The 17217-nt window shown below is 42.2% G+C and overlaps 1 protein-coding gene across 5 annotated transcripts in view; it reads left to right on the forward strand.

The window, feature by feature from the left end:
- RBFOX2 (RNA binding fox-1 homolog 2) overlaps nt 1-17217 on the forward strand; it is a 170413-nt gene that overhangs the window by 26188 nt on the left and 127008 nt on the right. For all 5 annotated transcript variants that reach the window (XM_062588751.1, XM_062588742.1, XM_062588761.1 and 2 more), the window contains exon 2: nt 12680-12730. In XM_062588751.1, coding sequence (XP_062444735.1) covers nt 12680-12730 — 51 coding nt within the window. The remainder of the gene's footprint in view (nt 1-12679; nt 12731-17217) is intronic.

Below are 17217 nucleotides of genomic sequence, written 5' to 3' on the forward strand. Positions count from 1 at the left end.
CTTAATCAGACTGTAAAGCTGTGCTTTTAGAAGTGTTTCACATCACTGTAGTTCAGTAGAATTGAGTTTTAATCTCTTTATACCTGGGCTGAAGAGCTGCAAAAGGAAGGAGCAAACAGCTGAATTTATGGGGCTGCAACTGTCTAGAGCTCTGAATAAAAATGTCAGCTGAATTTACACAGAATCCTTTAAAGTTTTATTTTATTTTTATTTATTTATTTTTTTAAAAAAGCAATGCTGTCTTGACACAGTTTGAAGCTTTGACTGGCCTTCTTGTCTACTCTTTGCCATGGTGCCTTTGGTCTGTTCCAGTTCAGGAACTTGCTCTACTGCCAATTTCTCAGTAGCTGATTTGAAGTGTTCGTGTGTTCAGTGGGAGGATAGCTTCCCCTTCCCCCCCCCCCTTTTTTTTTTGTTTCCTCCAGGTGAATGTGCCACATTCGAGGAAGAAACATGATACTGTAATTTCAGGAGCAGAGAGTGTTGAGATCTCTCCTGTTCTGCATTTCATCTGTAGATTTAGGAAGGGAAATATAACTTCTTAATGCAAATAAATCTCCAGAGATTTCACAGGGAAGAGTTTTCCGATTAAATTCTGAAGGGAATGAGACTTACATGAATGCGCTATGACAGTTCCTTCCCACACACACACATTTACGAACCCAATGGTAATTTCGAACACACTTAAAAGTGATTTTAAAAAAGAGGAGAGGGAGAAAGGGGAAGAACTGTAATAATACCACATTCCTAAAAGCTTCATGAAAATGGTGATTAGGTGAGAGATGCAGGTTAGTGCCTTGAGGAGGGAAAAGCACTCAGAACTTGTGTGCCGCACGCTCCGTACGGAGCAGCAGAACGGACGGGCAGCACAGCCGTGCTGGCAGGCAGCCTGTCTGCGCGCGGCCCTGGGCTAGCCGCAGCGAGTGCTGCCTTTTGCGTGGTGGGAATGCTGTAGGGCACAGAGCGAGGGGGGAGCTGCGGTTATTGCTGCCGGAGGCTGGGATGGGAAGTAGCAAGGGGGTCAGAGGATACTAAGCTATGAGAAACTTGTTTCAGTTAGTTCCACTGCTGGTAGAGTGACTTATTTATTACATTGCCTTGCGGATGGGGAGTGGATGAGGCTTTGATGCTTTTGTGTGGTATTTGCAGGAATGTGCAGTCTGGGGTTTTGAGACCTCCTCTAGGGCGTGTGTGTGTGTGTGTGTGTGTGTGTACACATGTCTTTCCAGAGGCTTCGTAATATCTGTAAAGACAATAAGATGAGATTTAAACTCTGTAAGAAGTTTTTTCTTCTATTTATGCAGATTTTTCTCTTCCATCTATGAGTTTTGGGGGGCTTTGACTAAATTTAAAGCTGGTAAATGACAGAAATACTTTGCAGTACTGAAGTATGCTACAAACAAGAATCATGTCCACCTCTTGCCTGTTCAGCAGACCTAAATCTTGAGGCCTCTTAGATGTCTGGTACAGCAGCCTGGCGTTTTAATGCTGCAGTAACCACAAAGATCTCTGACTGTCTTGACCCTTCCCAGACCTGAATTGTTCCTATGATCTCTTGTTTGATTTCAGTCTTATTTTTGTGGTTGAAGGCTGTATTTATACTTGGGATGTAGAATGGCACAAGAATATTGCGATGTCTGATACTGCTGGCAGTCTCTCGTTTCATTTTCCATTAATACATAAAGTTCTTGGCCTTTCTTGGTGGATTACAAGCAGCAGCAGCAGCAGCAGCAGCTTTTCCCTTATAAGCAGGACTAGTACTCTGATCTGGGCCAAACTTAAGAATTCAGACCCCTGAAGGTACGTTGCGGGATAAGTTTGCTCTCCACAGTAACATGATCCTTCTTAGAAACGCCTTTAAGAGTGGTTTGTCTTGCTTCTGTGTGCAACTAAATGGAAACAGTAATTTACTGTAAATACCTCACTGTGTCCCTATAGCAGGCTGGGTTTCTCTTTGTTTTTAATCCTCTTTTCTTTCTAGAGTGCTTTCCCAACTTCTTGGATGCAGCCTTCCAAATGAAGGGCAGGTCTGTCATCTTTTCTCTTAAAATTTCAAAACAAAGCACGCACTGAAATTTGTCTCAACTGTTCTAGAAAGGAGGTGTTCCTCCTGCGGGAGGGAAGGAGGCTTTGTGATTAGTGTTCCCTTCCTCCTAATTTTAACCCCTTTCTAGCTGTAACCATTGTTTGCATTGTGATTCTTCATTACTCCTTTAAATATTTTGAATCCAGGCTAGATCTAGTTGTTGGACTATTGACTATAACATGTCATGCTGGATGGTTTGTCTGGGGTGGGTATTTTGGACAGCTTAGGCAGGATTTGTCACTTTTCATATACTTAGGAAAAAGGTGTGATGACAGCTACCATGCTGGCATCTCAGGGCAGGGGAGTTAATTGTGTTTAGCAAAAGTTAGCTTTGCAGGAGTGGCAAGGAGGTTAGTATAACAGAAGTGGATTCCAAGGAGTCCTTGGTTAATGATTGAGAAAATCTGTTATTTTAAGACTCTTTTAAAAATTATTTCTATAAATTATACTCGGATAGCAGAGGGCCTTGGCATATGGCCACATCCAATTCAGACTGCTTGTGGCTTAGAGAAATGATGTTTAGGTACAGGGTGGGTGTAAGGAGAAAAGCAAAGACATATTTTGTGCAACAGAATGACATAGTACTGTAGGAGCAATCAGTTGTGTTACTTTTCATATGCAATTGCCTAATTGCTATGTTGAAAGGTTTACTTTGTTTTTGTTTAGGTATGTTTGAACTTTTTTTGTAGGTAAGTGTTTAGCACTTAGAAGAAAAACCCTGAAAAATACTGATGTGCAGGAGGTGAATAAAGATAGAAGCAAGAAGAGAAGGGTAAAGACCTTCATATGGGGTAGTTATGGAGCTAGCAACTGTTGCGAACCTTATGCAAGGGAGTATCTCTCTAACAAATGAACTGTTACATGATTTACTCCGGTCAAATTCAATAGTCATGACCTCTCCTTTTGCCTTTTGAAATACTAGCAAAGGTAATTTTGGAGACAGACACTTTTCGTCTCCAGAACATGTGCTGAGGCACTAATGGGCTGTCACAGTCCTTATCAGAAGGAGCCCTTTCAAGGGTGGAAATGGCTAGTTCAGTCTGTGTGGTTCATTTGATTCTTGGTACCTCCAGGAACAGCAAGGGAGCATCACCACGGTGATGTGCTTTGCATCATGATCTTTCTGTCTTTTTAAGAACAGTTTAAAAACTCTTACATCTAGAATGCTTTTTTTTCCTTTTCCCCCAAAGTGGATTCTTTCACATCTGTGCACTGATTTGGCGCAGAAATGAGAGGCTTGAAGGGGGCAAAATTCAGAGCCAGCACTTCTTAAATGTGTGGCTCCTCTTTGAAGATACTGTAGCTGGAGTTGGTGTTCCAGGTTCTCCCTGTGTTTATCTTACTAGGTATGATTAGTGCCCTGGATACTTTGCCACTGGTGTTACTTCTGCAGGAACATGTAAGCCCATGTGGGAGGGTTTGATCTCTTTCTCTGCCCCTTGTGATGCCACCTTGTGTAGAGAGGTGCACCTCATGAGCAGAGAGGGCTGTCGAGCTGCGAGCTGCGTAAGCTTTACTCGAGGGGTACGTTCTCTTGCATAGGTGGCCTTTTGTTTGCCGCTGTTGCAGGAAGAGAAGCTTTCCAGGAGGGGGACGAAGGGGCCAGGCTTAATGGTCTTAAGTGTGACTCTTTTTTTTTTTTTTTTTTTTTTTTTTTCCTCTCTCTCTGGAGGGAAGGCCTGGGAGTTGTTTCTTACTAACTGATTCCAGATGGTGCTGCTGGAACACAAAGATTACTAGTGTGTTTGGGATGGCGATGACTGAGACCTGCTCCCTCCCCCCAGTGCTTCCTGTGCAGCCCCGCAATCATACAGGCTTAATCAGAACCAGCCGCTGCTGAACGCTCATGAAGCCTTCCTTTTCTTTACCCGCTGCCCCAAGCTCCATGCTGCCTCCCTCCCCCCGGCTTTTTAACCCCTTGTCATTTCAGCTTCTGGCCCTTCACCCTTCCTTCCTGAGGTCTGCCCTTTCTCCACTGCTAGCAGGCTGTGGGCAGCTGTAGCACCCAGGAGATGAAACTGCAATTGTCTAGGTTATTCAAAGAAAAAAACGCCTTTGGGGAAAGAGGAGTTAGTCTGTAACATGAACCTGGGAAAATGATTTCTAACTATCTGGGACAGCTTAATACAATCAGGCCGGAATGTCCAGGGCACGGAATATTTCTCTCGCACCTATTTGCCTGAACTTGGTGTACAACGTGGTTTACTCTGTATCATGTACTCTTTCATCTTTCTTCATGCTGATTTCCCTAAAAGCAAGGCTGATATAATTTTATATCACTGCTTCATCATGCCCAACCAACAAATTAGCTTCAGTCTTTTCTTCTGCAGGTAATACAAAAAATAATGTATTGCTGGAAAGAAAGTGTATGCTGCTTTCCTGTTAGCCTGTTTGCAGATACCCAGAGGCTGCTGCTTCATCAGCCAAGATGTTCTTCATCTGCTGACTTCCCTTCTGTGTATTGAACACTTTCTTCTCTCTTTTCTGTTCTCTCCCATGTTGTCCATCCTGACTTCTGAGAAAGCATAAGCAGTAAAACTATTTGCTAAGGAGAAATTTTATAGCCTTCCTTACCTTACAAAACTTTTAGCTGTCATGCATTTGAGCAAGTTGGATTTTCATGCTCTATGTTGCCCTGTAATGATTAGATTAGCAAGAATGAAGTGTGAAATGCCCCCATGTAATGATGCCATCCAAAGGTGTCCCTAGAGTTGGATTTTAAAGCCTTATTAGGACTCCTGTCCTGCTTCCTGTTAGGGAAGAGCAGGAATGAAGATGAGCTGCCATTTTAAAATGATGCTGCCTACTAAAAGATGAGGGAAATCAATATTCTGTGTTATTGACTTCCATGTGTGCAGATTGTCCTTGTATTTGCTGGATCATAGATGTCATATGGCACAGTATTCTCTGGGGGTTTTAAACTGTGCTGGCTATATCGTTGCCAGCAAAGGTCATGCCAGCAGGCTGTAATCTGTTTATGCCGAGAACAGTGTGAAGATGCTGCCATATTTAGTCCAAAAGAGCCTGCATGTTTTTCACATTTAAAATTCCATCAAATTAATGAAATATCTTCTTTTCGAGAGGCCAAAAAACATCCCATGACTGATCTGGAGAATGAAGAGCCCAGCTTGTAGAAAGCTGCTTCTGACCTCTAGAAAGCTACTTCCATACCAAAAAAAGAAAAAGAAAACCCTAAAGTGTTGTAAAGAATCTCTGTAAAATACCTGGCTCTTCTATTTTAGCCATGAAAGTGCATTCTACGTATGAAAACTCTCCTCTCTGCAAAATGGTAGGCATAGTCTTTGTGCGTAGTAGCTTCCTGTGGGCACTGTCAGCTTAGAATCTGAATGTGTATTTGTAAACTTGATGCATACTAAATTTTTAATAGGCCTGAAAGCTTAAATGATGTCTCTTTATACAGTTTGTCATGCATATAGTGTGTATTCTATTTTATAGTTTCTGCTGTACTAACCGATTATTGTTTTTTTTATGTGTATAGTTTCTCAGAACAGAATTGCCAGGAAATTGGAGTTCAGATGATGCATATTCCAAATGCGTCATCTTTTTGCATTCTTACAGTCATGTTTTTAGGGCTTTTTTAAGTCTTTTTTTTCTTTTATTTGAGATCCATCTGTAATTGTGCAAATAGCTAAGACAAGCTGGTAGGAAAAGAGCAAAGTAGAAAATGTCTTGGTAAAGCATAGAATAGCAAAGATATGATAATCCCTCTTTCTGAGCCAGAAAATCACACCAAGTTTGGGTGACTTCACTGCTCCTTTGTTTGTCATGGACACAGCTTCCTCTGAAAATTGTCTTGTTTTGCCTTACTTATTGCTATTGGCTACCTTGTATGCTTGCCTGGCTAATTGTTCCAAATTATTCAAATTCTAGTCAGGGCAGGAGGCTATTTTTGTTAATCTGACATCACCTTCCTTTCTTGTCTTTACTATGTCACTGGACAGTAAAACAACCTAGAGCTAGGACTCTACCCTGAAAAATGCATGTCTCTTGGCATGCCTTTCTGTGCTCTGCTTCCTGCTCTGCGAGGCTCTGCCTGGTCTGGGTTCTCTTCTGCTTGGCTGTGATTGATGTCTTGCCCATTAATTACAGCGGAGAAGAGAACCTTCAAACTCAATAGTGAGCTACAGGATGCACGGGACTGCAGGATGCTGTAGTGCTGTTGCAGAGATGGGTGCTGTGTTTTGGGAGCTGGAGGCTGGCGAGCCCCTTCGAGCGAGTACAGTGTCTGAAGCGGTGGACCTGTCTCCTCTCAGCACCTCTGGCTACGTTCCCTCTGCCTGTCCCCAGCTGCGCTGGCAGATGCTTTCTGCAGCCGCGCTGTGAGCCAGGTCGAAGAGCAGATTCAGCTGAAAGCACACAGAAAAATACATGTTTTTGATCTGCCTTAGTTGCCTGATCCAGTTCCCCACATGGAGAAGACAAATGCTTATCCTGGCACCACGGAGGAGGCGACGCAAGGGGGAACAAGGGGCTGCGACTGCTTTCGCTGGCGGCATTTCTTATGCTCAGCTTTGGTTTTCCTTGCGGTACGGCCTGGTGGGAAACGGGTGGCTCCGCTGTGAGCGAGCCGCACAGAGGCCTTCGGCAGTCGTGTGGGAAGAAATGCGCGGCCGTTTCGCTGCTGAGGTTGGACAGGGGCACCGCTGCCTGCCTGAGACTCCTTCCTCGCTGAAACCTTGTTTTGTCCAGGGAAGCAAATGAAAGCCCAGCAAGAAATGTGTATTCTAGATGGGAAAATGCTGGATGTGATGTTACAAGGAAAATTTTTTTCCCCCTTTCCCTTTTTAGGGGGGGCTCGTGCAATCCCTATAGCAGCTGAAGAGCTGGTGAGACGTGGAAGCCAAGTAGGACGTAGAACAGAAGCACTAGCAGGCCTCACTCAGCCCCTTTGTGGGCTAGCTTACCTGACGTGGCTGGGTGCAAGGGGGAGGCTCTCCCTGGCCTGGGTGCAAGGTGGAGGCTCTCCCCGGGCTGGGAGCGGGTGCCTGGCGCGGCTGCTGGTGGCCTGGCGGAGGCTCGGCCTCCGTCCCAGCGCCGCGCGAAGGAGGGAGATCCAGCGCCGCCTCCTTCGCTGCTCTCCTTGTCCCACCATGCATCCGAGCTTCACTCCTATGGAAAAAACACGATATTTTTAGGAGAAGGGGAAACCTGGCAGGCGGCGGGGCTGGAGCCGGAGGCCACGGTCGCCGTGGTGACGGGGCCAGAATTCCAGGAAGGAAGAGGGGCCGCCTCAGCGCGGCCGGATGCGCTGTGGGCCGGCCGCTCCGTGCCCCCCGGGAAGGCCGCATCTCCGGGCGGGATCCGCCTCTCGCTCGGTTCGCGGTGCTGCGGGAGAGTCCTGGGGCTGCAGGTCCTCCGGGTTTCTTTTCCTGGAGAAGCAGCCTCGGCGACTCAGGCAGGTGCGGAAACCTCTATCTGCGTCAGCAAGCGTGTCTTCTTAAGTGAAGAAGCACTGTGGTGCATCCTGCGCGTAGTGCGGTGCCTTTTTATCAAAACCTCTTGCTTTTAAACCTTAAAAAAAAAAAGAGAGAGAGAGAGAGAGAGAGAGAGAGAAAAGTGAAATGTAAGTCCTGTTACTGACATCTCTATATGCAGAAGTTTTGATGTTAGTCCAATCACGAGGAAGCGAATAAATGGACCTCTTTTGCTGCATGATGTGTATTTGTATATTGGAAAGTGGCCAAAGCCAAGAACCAAATTTAATTGAAAGTGAGGACAGCTAAAGGGAAGTGTCCCACGCTATAGATGCTGTTATTGGAGCTGCAGAGCGATTAGGGAGCGCTGTGCGTCAAATTAGGATAAGTATCTGGGGAGAAAGGCGACATTAAGGTCCATTTAAAAATTACTGTAGCTCAGTTTTCTTATTAATAACCTGTAGTTCTGCATTAGATGCTATTTTTCACATTATTTTTGTCCACAGATAATTTGAAGTAGGGAGATGGCAGAGACGATCAAGAAGGCGATCTGAATGAGTCATCTACGCTTAAACGAAGAAATCAGCATTTCCTTTTTGTTGATTTACATTAACTTGTACAAGTAAAGCTTTCGAGAAGACACACCTTTTTTTTTGTTAGTTGATAATAAACTCAAGGCATTTACAGTCTTCCTTGTGCTCTGTCACAATTAAATTGCCAGAATACTTCATCAGAGCCCCTGTGAAACACAGGGATTCTGTATTTCCTGCTATGGAAGAAATGAAGTAAAAACGATGATGAACCCACTGAACTTCTGAGAACACTGCTGGAACTGGCATCTGGCTCACGAGCTTCACTTTTTTGCATTTGTCACTTTGAGCGTAAGAGCTTAGTTGCTGATGTTTCAGTGCTTCCCTTCCCCCTTTTTGAAAAATCTTTCTCTTTATTTTATAAAAAATGGATTCTGTTTGCTGTAAATATCTGGTACGTGTGTAGCTTGCACTATCTTGCCACTTAAATTCCATTTTCTTTTGGGAGGAACAAGGAACTTTGTCTCCTCTATTTTACTGATCTTTGTAGTCCACGTGTTTCTGGCTTCCTTGTGTTGGAGTTCTCCTTCTCCACTGCTGTCCAAGCCACCTAGCTGCTGTGCTAGTGATAGCTTTCAGAAGTAGCCAGAGTGGAGGAAATGCATCTCCATTTCCAGAAGAAAACAGTGTTCTTCTGTCAGTTTTACTGTTGTTGCTCAGAACCTATAGGTGGTTGTGAAACTTAAAAGAATTACATTAACTTTGCTCTACTTTTCTCAGCATCATCAGCAAAATAGGCATACTGAAAATCCAGTCAAGAAAGATCATGCTTGGTCACGCTTCTGAGGTCATCTTTTCAACCAAAAGTATTTGACACTTTTAAATTTAAGCTTGGATTCCACAGATTTTGATTCTATTGCTAAGAAAATACGAGTGAATTTACTAAGCTAAGAATTCTTACTAGTGATGTTTTAAGGCTGCAGGCTTTAAGTCAAAAAACAGTTGTTAATTAGGTCTCCCTGATCAAGTTTTCTGTCAAAGCAGTAAGTCTATAATTTAAGATTAGTTTGTTTTGAAGTCAAGTCAGGTCAAAGAGAATTATTGCCTATTTGAGCTAAAATTTAGCTCTGTTTTAGGGGATTTTTAAACTGTACAGCTATGGCATTTCTCTAGATGATGACTCTGCTCCTCTGTCCTCTTTTATAGGTTGCGGCACGTGTGGAACTGATCATTTCTTACTGATGAAATCTGATGTAGTGTATTATCTTCTATTTTCTTTCCTCCTGCTTTAAAGCAGGTTATGAGCAGCTGAGAAATGCCTTTCAGTAGTAAACTAAGTAATGAAACATCCCAATGGCGATTTGATTTTGTGGGCTAGCATTGCCTAACGAAATGTCTCTATGAATGTCGGGTTGCATGTTGATGTAGAAGGAGAAATCTAATTGGTGGGAGAGAGCTGTGAGGAAATTGGAATTAGCTGGGGGTTCCCTAGTCCCACCAGGCTCGTACTGGAAGATGGGCTCCGTTTATGTCTGTGGGTAGGGTAGTATCTCAGTTAAATCCTACCTCTCTCTTCTCACTCTCATCTTGTGAAATCAGTTTGTGCATGTGCAGGCAGAGAAAGAGATTTAACTCTTATCTTTGGTTTCTGCTTCCTCTTCCTGTTTAGCTTCCTTACTACCTAGCAGGGATTTTTCTCTCTGGTTAGGACTGGATTGCACTGTTGCAGTCATAGGAGTTTAACTCTTTCACTTCTTGCTCTGTTTAGGCTTCAGCAAAAGTAAACTCTGTATGGAATAATCATGCAGCAGGCCCCGGATTCACCATTAGTGACCTGTAAAATTGGCAGTGCTGGAGATTATTGGTGGGAGACAGTTTCCCTAGGCGCTTCCTGCTTTCTCTTGGAGAGTTCAATTCAATTAGAGCAATGATATGCACAGCAGGGATTTTGCAAATAGTTCAGTACTTCATGGCAGCATTTTTATATGAAAGGCAGAGATATCTTTGGCCCTTTTGTGACCTTAGTGCTCCAGCTGCTGCCCTCTTTCTAACCTCTACTTTTCCCAAAGTCTTGCTTCCTAAAGTAACCTTCTTTCCCCTCTTCTTTTACCTTCTGATGCAACAGCATCCCCCAAACGTCTTTAGTCTGTGGTTTATGCGTTTTTTTTTCCTTCCCAAAACAGTGTGGAGGTTGTTGGTTGTGACTTCTTTGTTCCACTCTGTTTATTTTATTTTTTTCTGCCATCTTATGTACTGTGGACTGCCCTCAGAAGTCTATAATCATCTTCGTCTTCCTTCCCACGCTCTTGTGATTTGCTGCTACTTATAAAATCTGTCTGTTTCTAGAGATGATGCATCTTTGACTTCAGGAATCCCATGAAGTTCAGTTTTGTCTCTTTCGCATCACTGTCTAGTCGTGACAGTCCCTTTTGTTAGTGTCCAAGACCTTCATCCTCAAAATAATGTATTTTGTCCTTTCTTCATTTATAACTTTCTTGCTGCCCGTATCTTTATCTGTAGTGCAAATTTCTCCATTTGTTTCTTGTTCTCTTTGTGAAAACCTTCATGGTTTCCAAAATGTTGAGAGAGATTTACTGGGACACACGGTATTGACCTTGAACACATGTAGAAGTACCATTAAAAATGTACCTGGACCGGTCTTTCAGGAGAAGAGAGATACAAAAGAGAGGGCTATTGCTGTTGCCTGAGATGGTATAAAGTGTAGCATGTGTAAGAAGCTACAATCGAAGTATTTTCTTGTAATGCATACTTATATGAGGAAAAAAGTTACAGAAGTGCATTTTCATCTTGATGTTGCTTTTTTTTCTATAAATTCACAGTAAAACAAAAAAAATAGCTTGGACTGTAATACTGTAGTTCTCAGCCCTCACTTGCGTCTTCCAGTTTCTGTGTGTTTTCTTTTGTTCCTGTATTAGTGGAGTTTTGTGCTTTACCTGCTTACTCATCATTGCCATATTGAGAAGAAAGTACTCACAGGGTGTTCTATGTAACTAATTACTCTAAATCCCCCAAACTGGCTGCTGGAAGTTTTACTGTCCTTGAATCTTATGCAGCATGCCTGTTACTGCAGCCTTGGCATGAGAGCCTGAAGAAAGAGGTGTGATGTTTCCTGGCAAGTTGCTGCAGAGCATCCCTTGGGCAGGTCTGAGGTGAAGAGGGAGAGAGGGAGAATAAATATGAACTTAAAATAGCATTGTTAGTCCCTCTGTTAAATTATTAGTGTCCTGCTTTTTGGCATAAGTTATATTAAAGCATTCTTGCATGAACTGTGAAATTATGTCAGTGGTCTCATGTTCTGTGCAGGGCAGAAAGCTTCTCTCCATTAGGAGCTGACCAGTTTAAACAAAATATTCCTGCACCAGTAAAAACAAAAACGGAAACATCTGTACAGTCAGCTAAAGGCCTTATGAAGAGTTTCTGAATATATGGTTACTGTCAACCTTATGTTAGAAGCTGCAGCCCCAGGATAACTTTGCTTTTGATAACTTGGGATAGTTTTGTCCTGTTTTATCAGGGTCTCCTCCTTTCTCTCTGCTCCTCCCCTGCCACGAGTTACTGGAAAAAATGCAGGGCTGGCTTTGGAGTTGCTCCTCATAAGCTATAACAGCCGAGAGGAACAGGCTAAAAACTAATCATGGAGGACTGCTGGCCTCATTCCCCTGAGCATTGCTGTGTGGAGTTGCTCACGAATGAGCAACAGCACCAGGATGGAACAGAAACGAGCTTTATCCAGCTCAATTTATCCTTCACCCACAGGAAGACACATGCCAAGGATGCGTGTGGCTGTGCGCTCTCTCCAGTTTGAATAGGAAGTTTTGGAAGCAGATTAACAGAAAATGAATGAATGTTTAGCAGTATTGTTAGGTGTGTTAACCTAACCCATACCACACTTCTAAAATAGAAAAGAGTTTGAGAATTTAGTAGAAAAATTCTGGAAGTGTTGGAAGTTCATAATTTCTGAAAAACAGTGCGACAGAGTTGCAAATAATATGAGAATTACAGATTGAAAGTCTCTTCAGGGGTGAAGGAAGAAGATATAGAGGATTGATTTTTTTTTTTTTTTTTATTGGGAATGTGTGAGATACTGTCCAGGCTTACCAGGCTAATTTAAGTTATACTGATTTATTTTTAAATTCATGTTAAAATACTAGAATAGCTTTGGAAAAGAGAAAATTGACACTTATGGCTAATGTTTACAAATGTATTGCTTCAATAGTGAGTGAGGTAGGCAACTGCTTCTGTAATTTGATGTCGTATTTTGTTCAATTTACGTGATGATAAATGAGGTTTGCGTATAAAAACTCTTTGGAGAATTACAGAAATTATACACAAATAAAATTATAGGGGGTAAGGTAGTATTAATTTGTGGTTATTTCATATCTGATTTTTTTTTCCTAATGCATAATTTGGCATATGCAGTTAAAAAATCTGTATTTAGGTGTATTGACTCACATGGAAAATAAGTTAGCAGAATACTTTAATCTTAGCTCATTCTTTCCCCCTTTCATGGAGATTCTTGTTTTCAACGGAGTTGAGGCAGATCTATAATTCCTTGGTTTCTATTCTGTGTAACCATTACATTCAGTTTTTCTGTTCTTGTCTTGCAGAGCGAGCCTCTGACTTCAGGTTATCATGGATACCCAGCAAGAGACAATCAAGTAAGAGCCTGATTGCAGTGAGCGAGTGTGTGTGTGTCTGTACATGTATGGATGTTTTGTCCAACAGCTTCCTGATCTTGTTTGTTATGGAATGGAAATTGTTTTGTTCTGTCATGGAATGCTTGCAGAGATATATGGTAAATTGAATGCTTTTTAAGGCCTCCAGCAGTATGTGGCAACATGCCTGGTATGGAGTTAAATATGATCCACATTACCAAGGGTTCAGGAAATTCTTTATTCTTAAAAATCCTGTAACTTAAAATCTCTATTTTAAGCTTCCAGTCTATCTTCTTAGCCTTAGTGAATGTAGCTGTTCAGTGCCAGTGCACTTTTGGCCCTGCTTTATTGTTATTGCTGTAATTCTACCATCTGGGGAGCAAAACGACACTGAGTTTTTGTGCTTGCTTTGCTGGTGGAGTAGGGAATAACATGTCCCATTGGCTTGTTTCTAGTGTTTATGAACTTGTCCTGCCTTCCTTTCGAGTCTATCAGGATGCCTGCCCCTTGCTGTAATTCAAGACGTTATAATTCTTAAGTAGTCAAAATCGTACTGCTTATGCATTACAGCTTTAAGCATTCATTTGCCTCTTAGCAGAAGATGGAAAAATCCCAGTCAATGAATCTGCGTGAAGAAAGGAAGAGATACTTTGGAACAAATGAAATGTAATGGAGTATAAGATACAGCTGTTACACATGAAATCTCCCTTCTTAAAATGAAGTCATTTTTACTATTTTGCTTTGCAGTAGCAGTACAAGTATGAACAAACATAATGGAAATTAATATGCACAGAAAATCAATATCGCAGGGTGTTCCAGTAATGAACAAATAGCAAAACCAAAATAAAGCCCTTTAGCTCTCTTAGGTACTGCTATATGAAGAAAGGGATTTTCATTGTATCTTGATGGGAACTGGATATATGTAGCAACAGCTTAAAGGGAGATGTTATTGCTTCCACAGTGCAGTATCAGCATCTGAAGAGCTCAAGTCTTTGATATTTGTAATGTGTGCATGAATTTCCTCATAGGAGGAAATTATTTGGAGTATCTGTTGAGATATACTGAACCTTTAACCAGTAGAAAGACATTAGCATGCTGTGGGAGTTGTGAGCCTACTCTCTCTACCAAGCCAAGTAAGGTATGCCATGGATTGTGTGAGGGGCAAATCCTATGGGAGAGACAGATCCTATAGGTCTTTCAGGGGAAAGTGTCATGCCAATACAGTACACAATCTTTACCCTTAGCCAAAAGGCGAGTTTGGATTTGTTGGACGTCGGCATTTACACTGGGTCTGGGATCTGACGTAAAATGCCTGAGTATGTTGTTACAGCTAGCAGCCAAGCCCCTTTGTGGCAGTTAACATTCTTTTCTTTAGGGTCAGCCACTCCTGCCTTAAGCCTGATTACTAGCTAAGGTAGAAGTTTTAATACAGACTTGGCTGGAAGTAGCATAATTTAATATTGAAATTGTGAAGAACCTTATTTCCTAAAGATGCCCTCTTGGACATCTTTTAAATGATATTCTGCATCCCTTACTGTTGCATAGCCTCTTTTAGAGCAGTTCTTGTAAGGTGTCTTGCCTCTCTGTTCTGGGGGGTATTCCCTGTTCTGTGAGCAGACGTAAGTGTTTTGCATTGAACTATACCCATTTAGGGATGTTCTTGGATCTTTTTGGTAAGTCGTTTTGGTGACTACCAATGTGTCCTGCTTTGCAGGTTTCTTCTTTCCTATCCGTTAATAATTCTTCTGATTTGAAAATCCAGAACTATTTTTGTTGTTGGGTCACCAGATCAGCAAAGATGTGCATGTGAAACTGTACGGTGGCCAGAGTGTGAAATGAGAATTTTCACTTCGTGGAACTTTCTTAGTAAACAAACAGCTTCAGTTTAACCCAAATGTTTTCACTCTAGAAAATCCTTGCTATTTTTTTTTCCCCTTGGTAACATCTTGATCTGGGGTAAGGCCTTCTGCCTTCTTTTTGACTCTGAAGGAGAGATTAAATTCAGGTCTGGTTTTCACTGATGTGGTTTCCAGGCTTTTAGGTAATCTGATTGGGAGTCTCTAACATGATAGCAGCAAAGAAAGAAGTCCTCTGTAGCCAGACTGAGGCTGGTGTGGTAAGGACACCAAAGTCTGATCTATCACCCGCTCCTCTGCGTTGGGGAGGGAGTGAGGAAGCTGTGTGGGATTATGTGTAGCAAATCCTGACCTGTAACAAAGTAATTATGAGATGTAGGAGCAATTGTATTAGATTTCTTCCTGTCTTCAGATTGGGAGCTTGGCTTGATCTGATGAGTTTAAGTCTCCATGTCTTTCTCATTGCCATTGCAGTTATTTATTGTAAATAGCCTTACTGTTTTTTTTTTTTTTTTTTTTTTTTTGCCACAAGTGTATTGCTTAGCAGAAGTAGCAAAGCTGAGCTTTATTTTCAGGGTACCTCAGTAAGCTAGACAGAAATTCTCTGGATATAACTAGACATCTTGTTCACCTTATGTAGCATTCTGCTCCTTCATTTGTGTATCTTCCTTATTTGTGTATCTTTTTCACTTTGAGCAGTAAGTGTGCTTAATTGGGAGCCGTAAACCTTTCACTATGCTGTTGTTACGCCCTCTAGTGGATAAAACCGTACCTAGATGTTCCACAATATTGTAATTTTCCCTCTTTTCTGCCAGCAGAAATATGTTGTTGGCTTGAGTCCTCACTTTGCCCATTTGGGAATGCTTTGGTCTACAGTATAAAGCTTATCTTGTATCCTCTCCCAAATACTTAACGGTTATGTCATCATCGTGCATGGGCAGCACTGAGGCGGATGAAATGGGTTCATACAGAGGCTGTATTTCTCTTGACTGTAGTGTTGCAGGATTGCTTTGTGGTAACCCAGTACTTTGGATCGTTGCACAGGCTCCTTGTTCCTCACCTGTCCTGCCAGAGTGTGTCTTAGTGAATTTTTTGAGGTGATAGGGCTAGGGAGCATTTGTGGCCACATCATTGCAGTAAATGTTTACCTAAAAAGATAATGGTTTCTCTTGCCCCAAGTGTTGCTATACTGGGGCTCTGTTATAGCTATGTAAGATGCCAAATTGCTCTCTGAGGCTGTTCTCAAGAACTTAAGGTTTGTTTTTTAGACATGGTTTGTCTAATGCACATACAGGAATGGTAGGATGTCCTTCCTTTCCCCAGTGCTAGACTGCTAGCAACAATGAAGCCTGGCCTGTGACGGGAGACTGGAGGAAATGTTAGTGTAAACCTAGAAGAGACCCAAGTCTGTTGGTGAACAGAGCTAATTTTCCGAGGTCTCTTCTGTCCTTTATTCCTCTGTTGGGCCTGCCAACAAAACGATGTTCTTTTTTTGTAGCACGAGTGCCTGCCCAAAATGCAGTGAACCAAGACTTCCTGACTTCATTTCCGAAGCTGTGACAAACAGCTCTGAGATGCTATGACATAGTTTCAATATAGAAATTGACTGGTACAGTTATATTGATAGGACTTCTACATGTAGACATTCTGGAAGCACAGTAGTTATTCTTCATGAGTAAGTTATTCCATTCTAACTATGCCAGCTGATCTTAAATATAGCCAAGGCCTATGTTGTATTGCTCTGGTGCTTTTGATGTCAAAATATATTAGAAACAGTATCTAAAATTTGCTCGAGTTGCTGCTGAATACTGGCACATCTGGGGCAGAATTTGGCAGCTGTGTAGAATAATTTTGTTCCCTGATTTGAAACAGAGCAAGGAAGAATGCCATGTTTAGCTTCTGCTGAAAGGAAGAGAGAAGGAGAGTTTATGTAAGCAGGAGGTAATTGCACTTACTAGAACTGGGTCAGGATGCTAGAGCTGTTACACCTCTTCTGTTACGGAAAGTGATCTTCAGCTGTCGCAGCGTGTTAGGATGTTGGTTTGAAGCCTGCTTTAAATGACTATACTTCCATAAATACAGTTCTTAAATCAATCTAGGCTATTGTCTTAGTACCAATGCAGTGGAGACAGCATTATCAATCACAAATGACTTTTCCTTCTGCAATTTAATTTCCATGGCTGGCTTTCAATCTGAGCACTAAGGAGGCCTGACCTGTTGATTTGTGGTGTGTGTAGATGAGTCTGTAGTTCAAGGTAGTAAGGGTGCCCCTGGCAACTGCCTAGTAACAGCTTTATTGCTATTCTCTTGGTTTGAGTTCAAGCTTAAGTTAAAACGTTGTTGAATCCTTTCCTATTTCCTTGCGTAGTTATTTGCTTGCTGCTTTGGAATATCTGGTGAGGCATTATAGAAAACATGGGCTGGATATACTCTCCTCCTCTTGATTGTGAGCTCTTTTGGGGGAACTGCTTGGCAGAGACTGTGAAACAGGAAGTTTCCCATGTTGCTTGATCTTTTCTGGGAGATCTTGTTTGGGAGGTTCACGTATCTTTGTTTGGTTCCTATAGGTTTTGAATCACCTTTTTTTTTTTTTTTTTTTTGTGTGTGTGTGTGTGTTCCCCCCACCCTTTTTTT

The sequence above is a fragment of the Rhea pennata genome, chromosome 1 (assembly GCF_028389875.1).
Source record: "Rhea pennata isolate bPtePen1 chromosome 1, bPtePen1.pri, whole genome shotgun sequence".
In the NCBI taxonomy this organism is placed as follows: domain Eukaryota; kingdom Metazoa; phylum Chordata; class Aves; order Rheiformes; family Rheidae; genus Rhea; species Rhea pennata.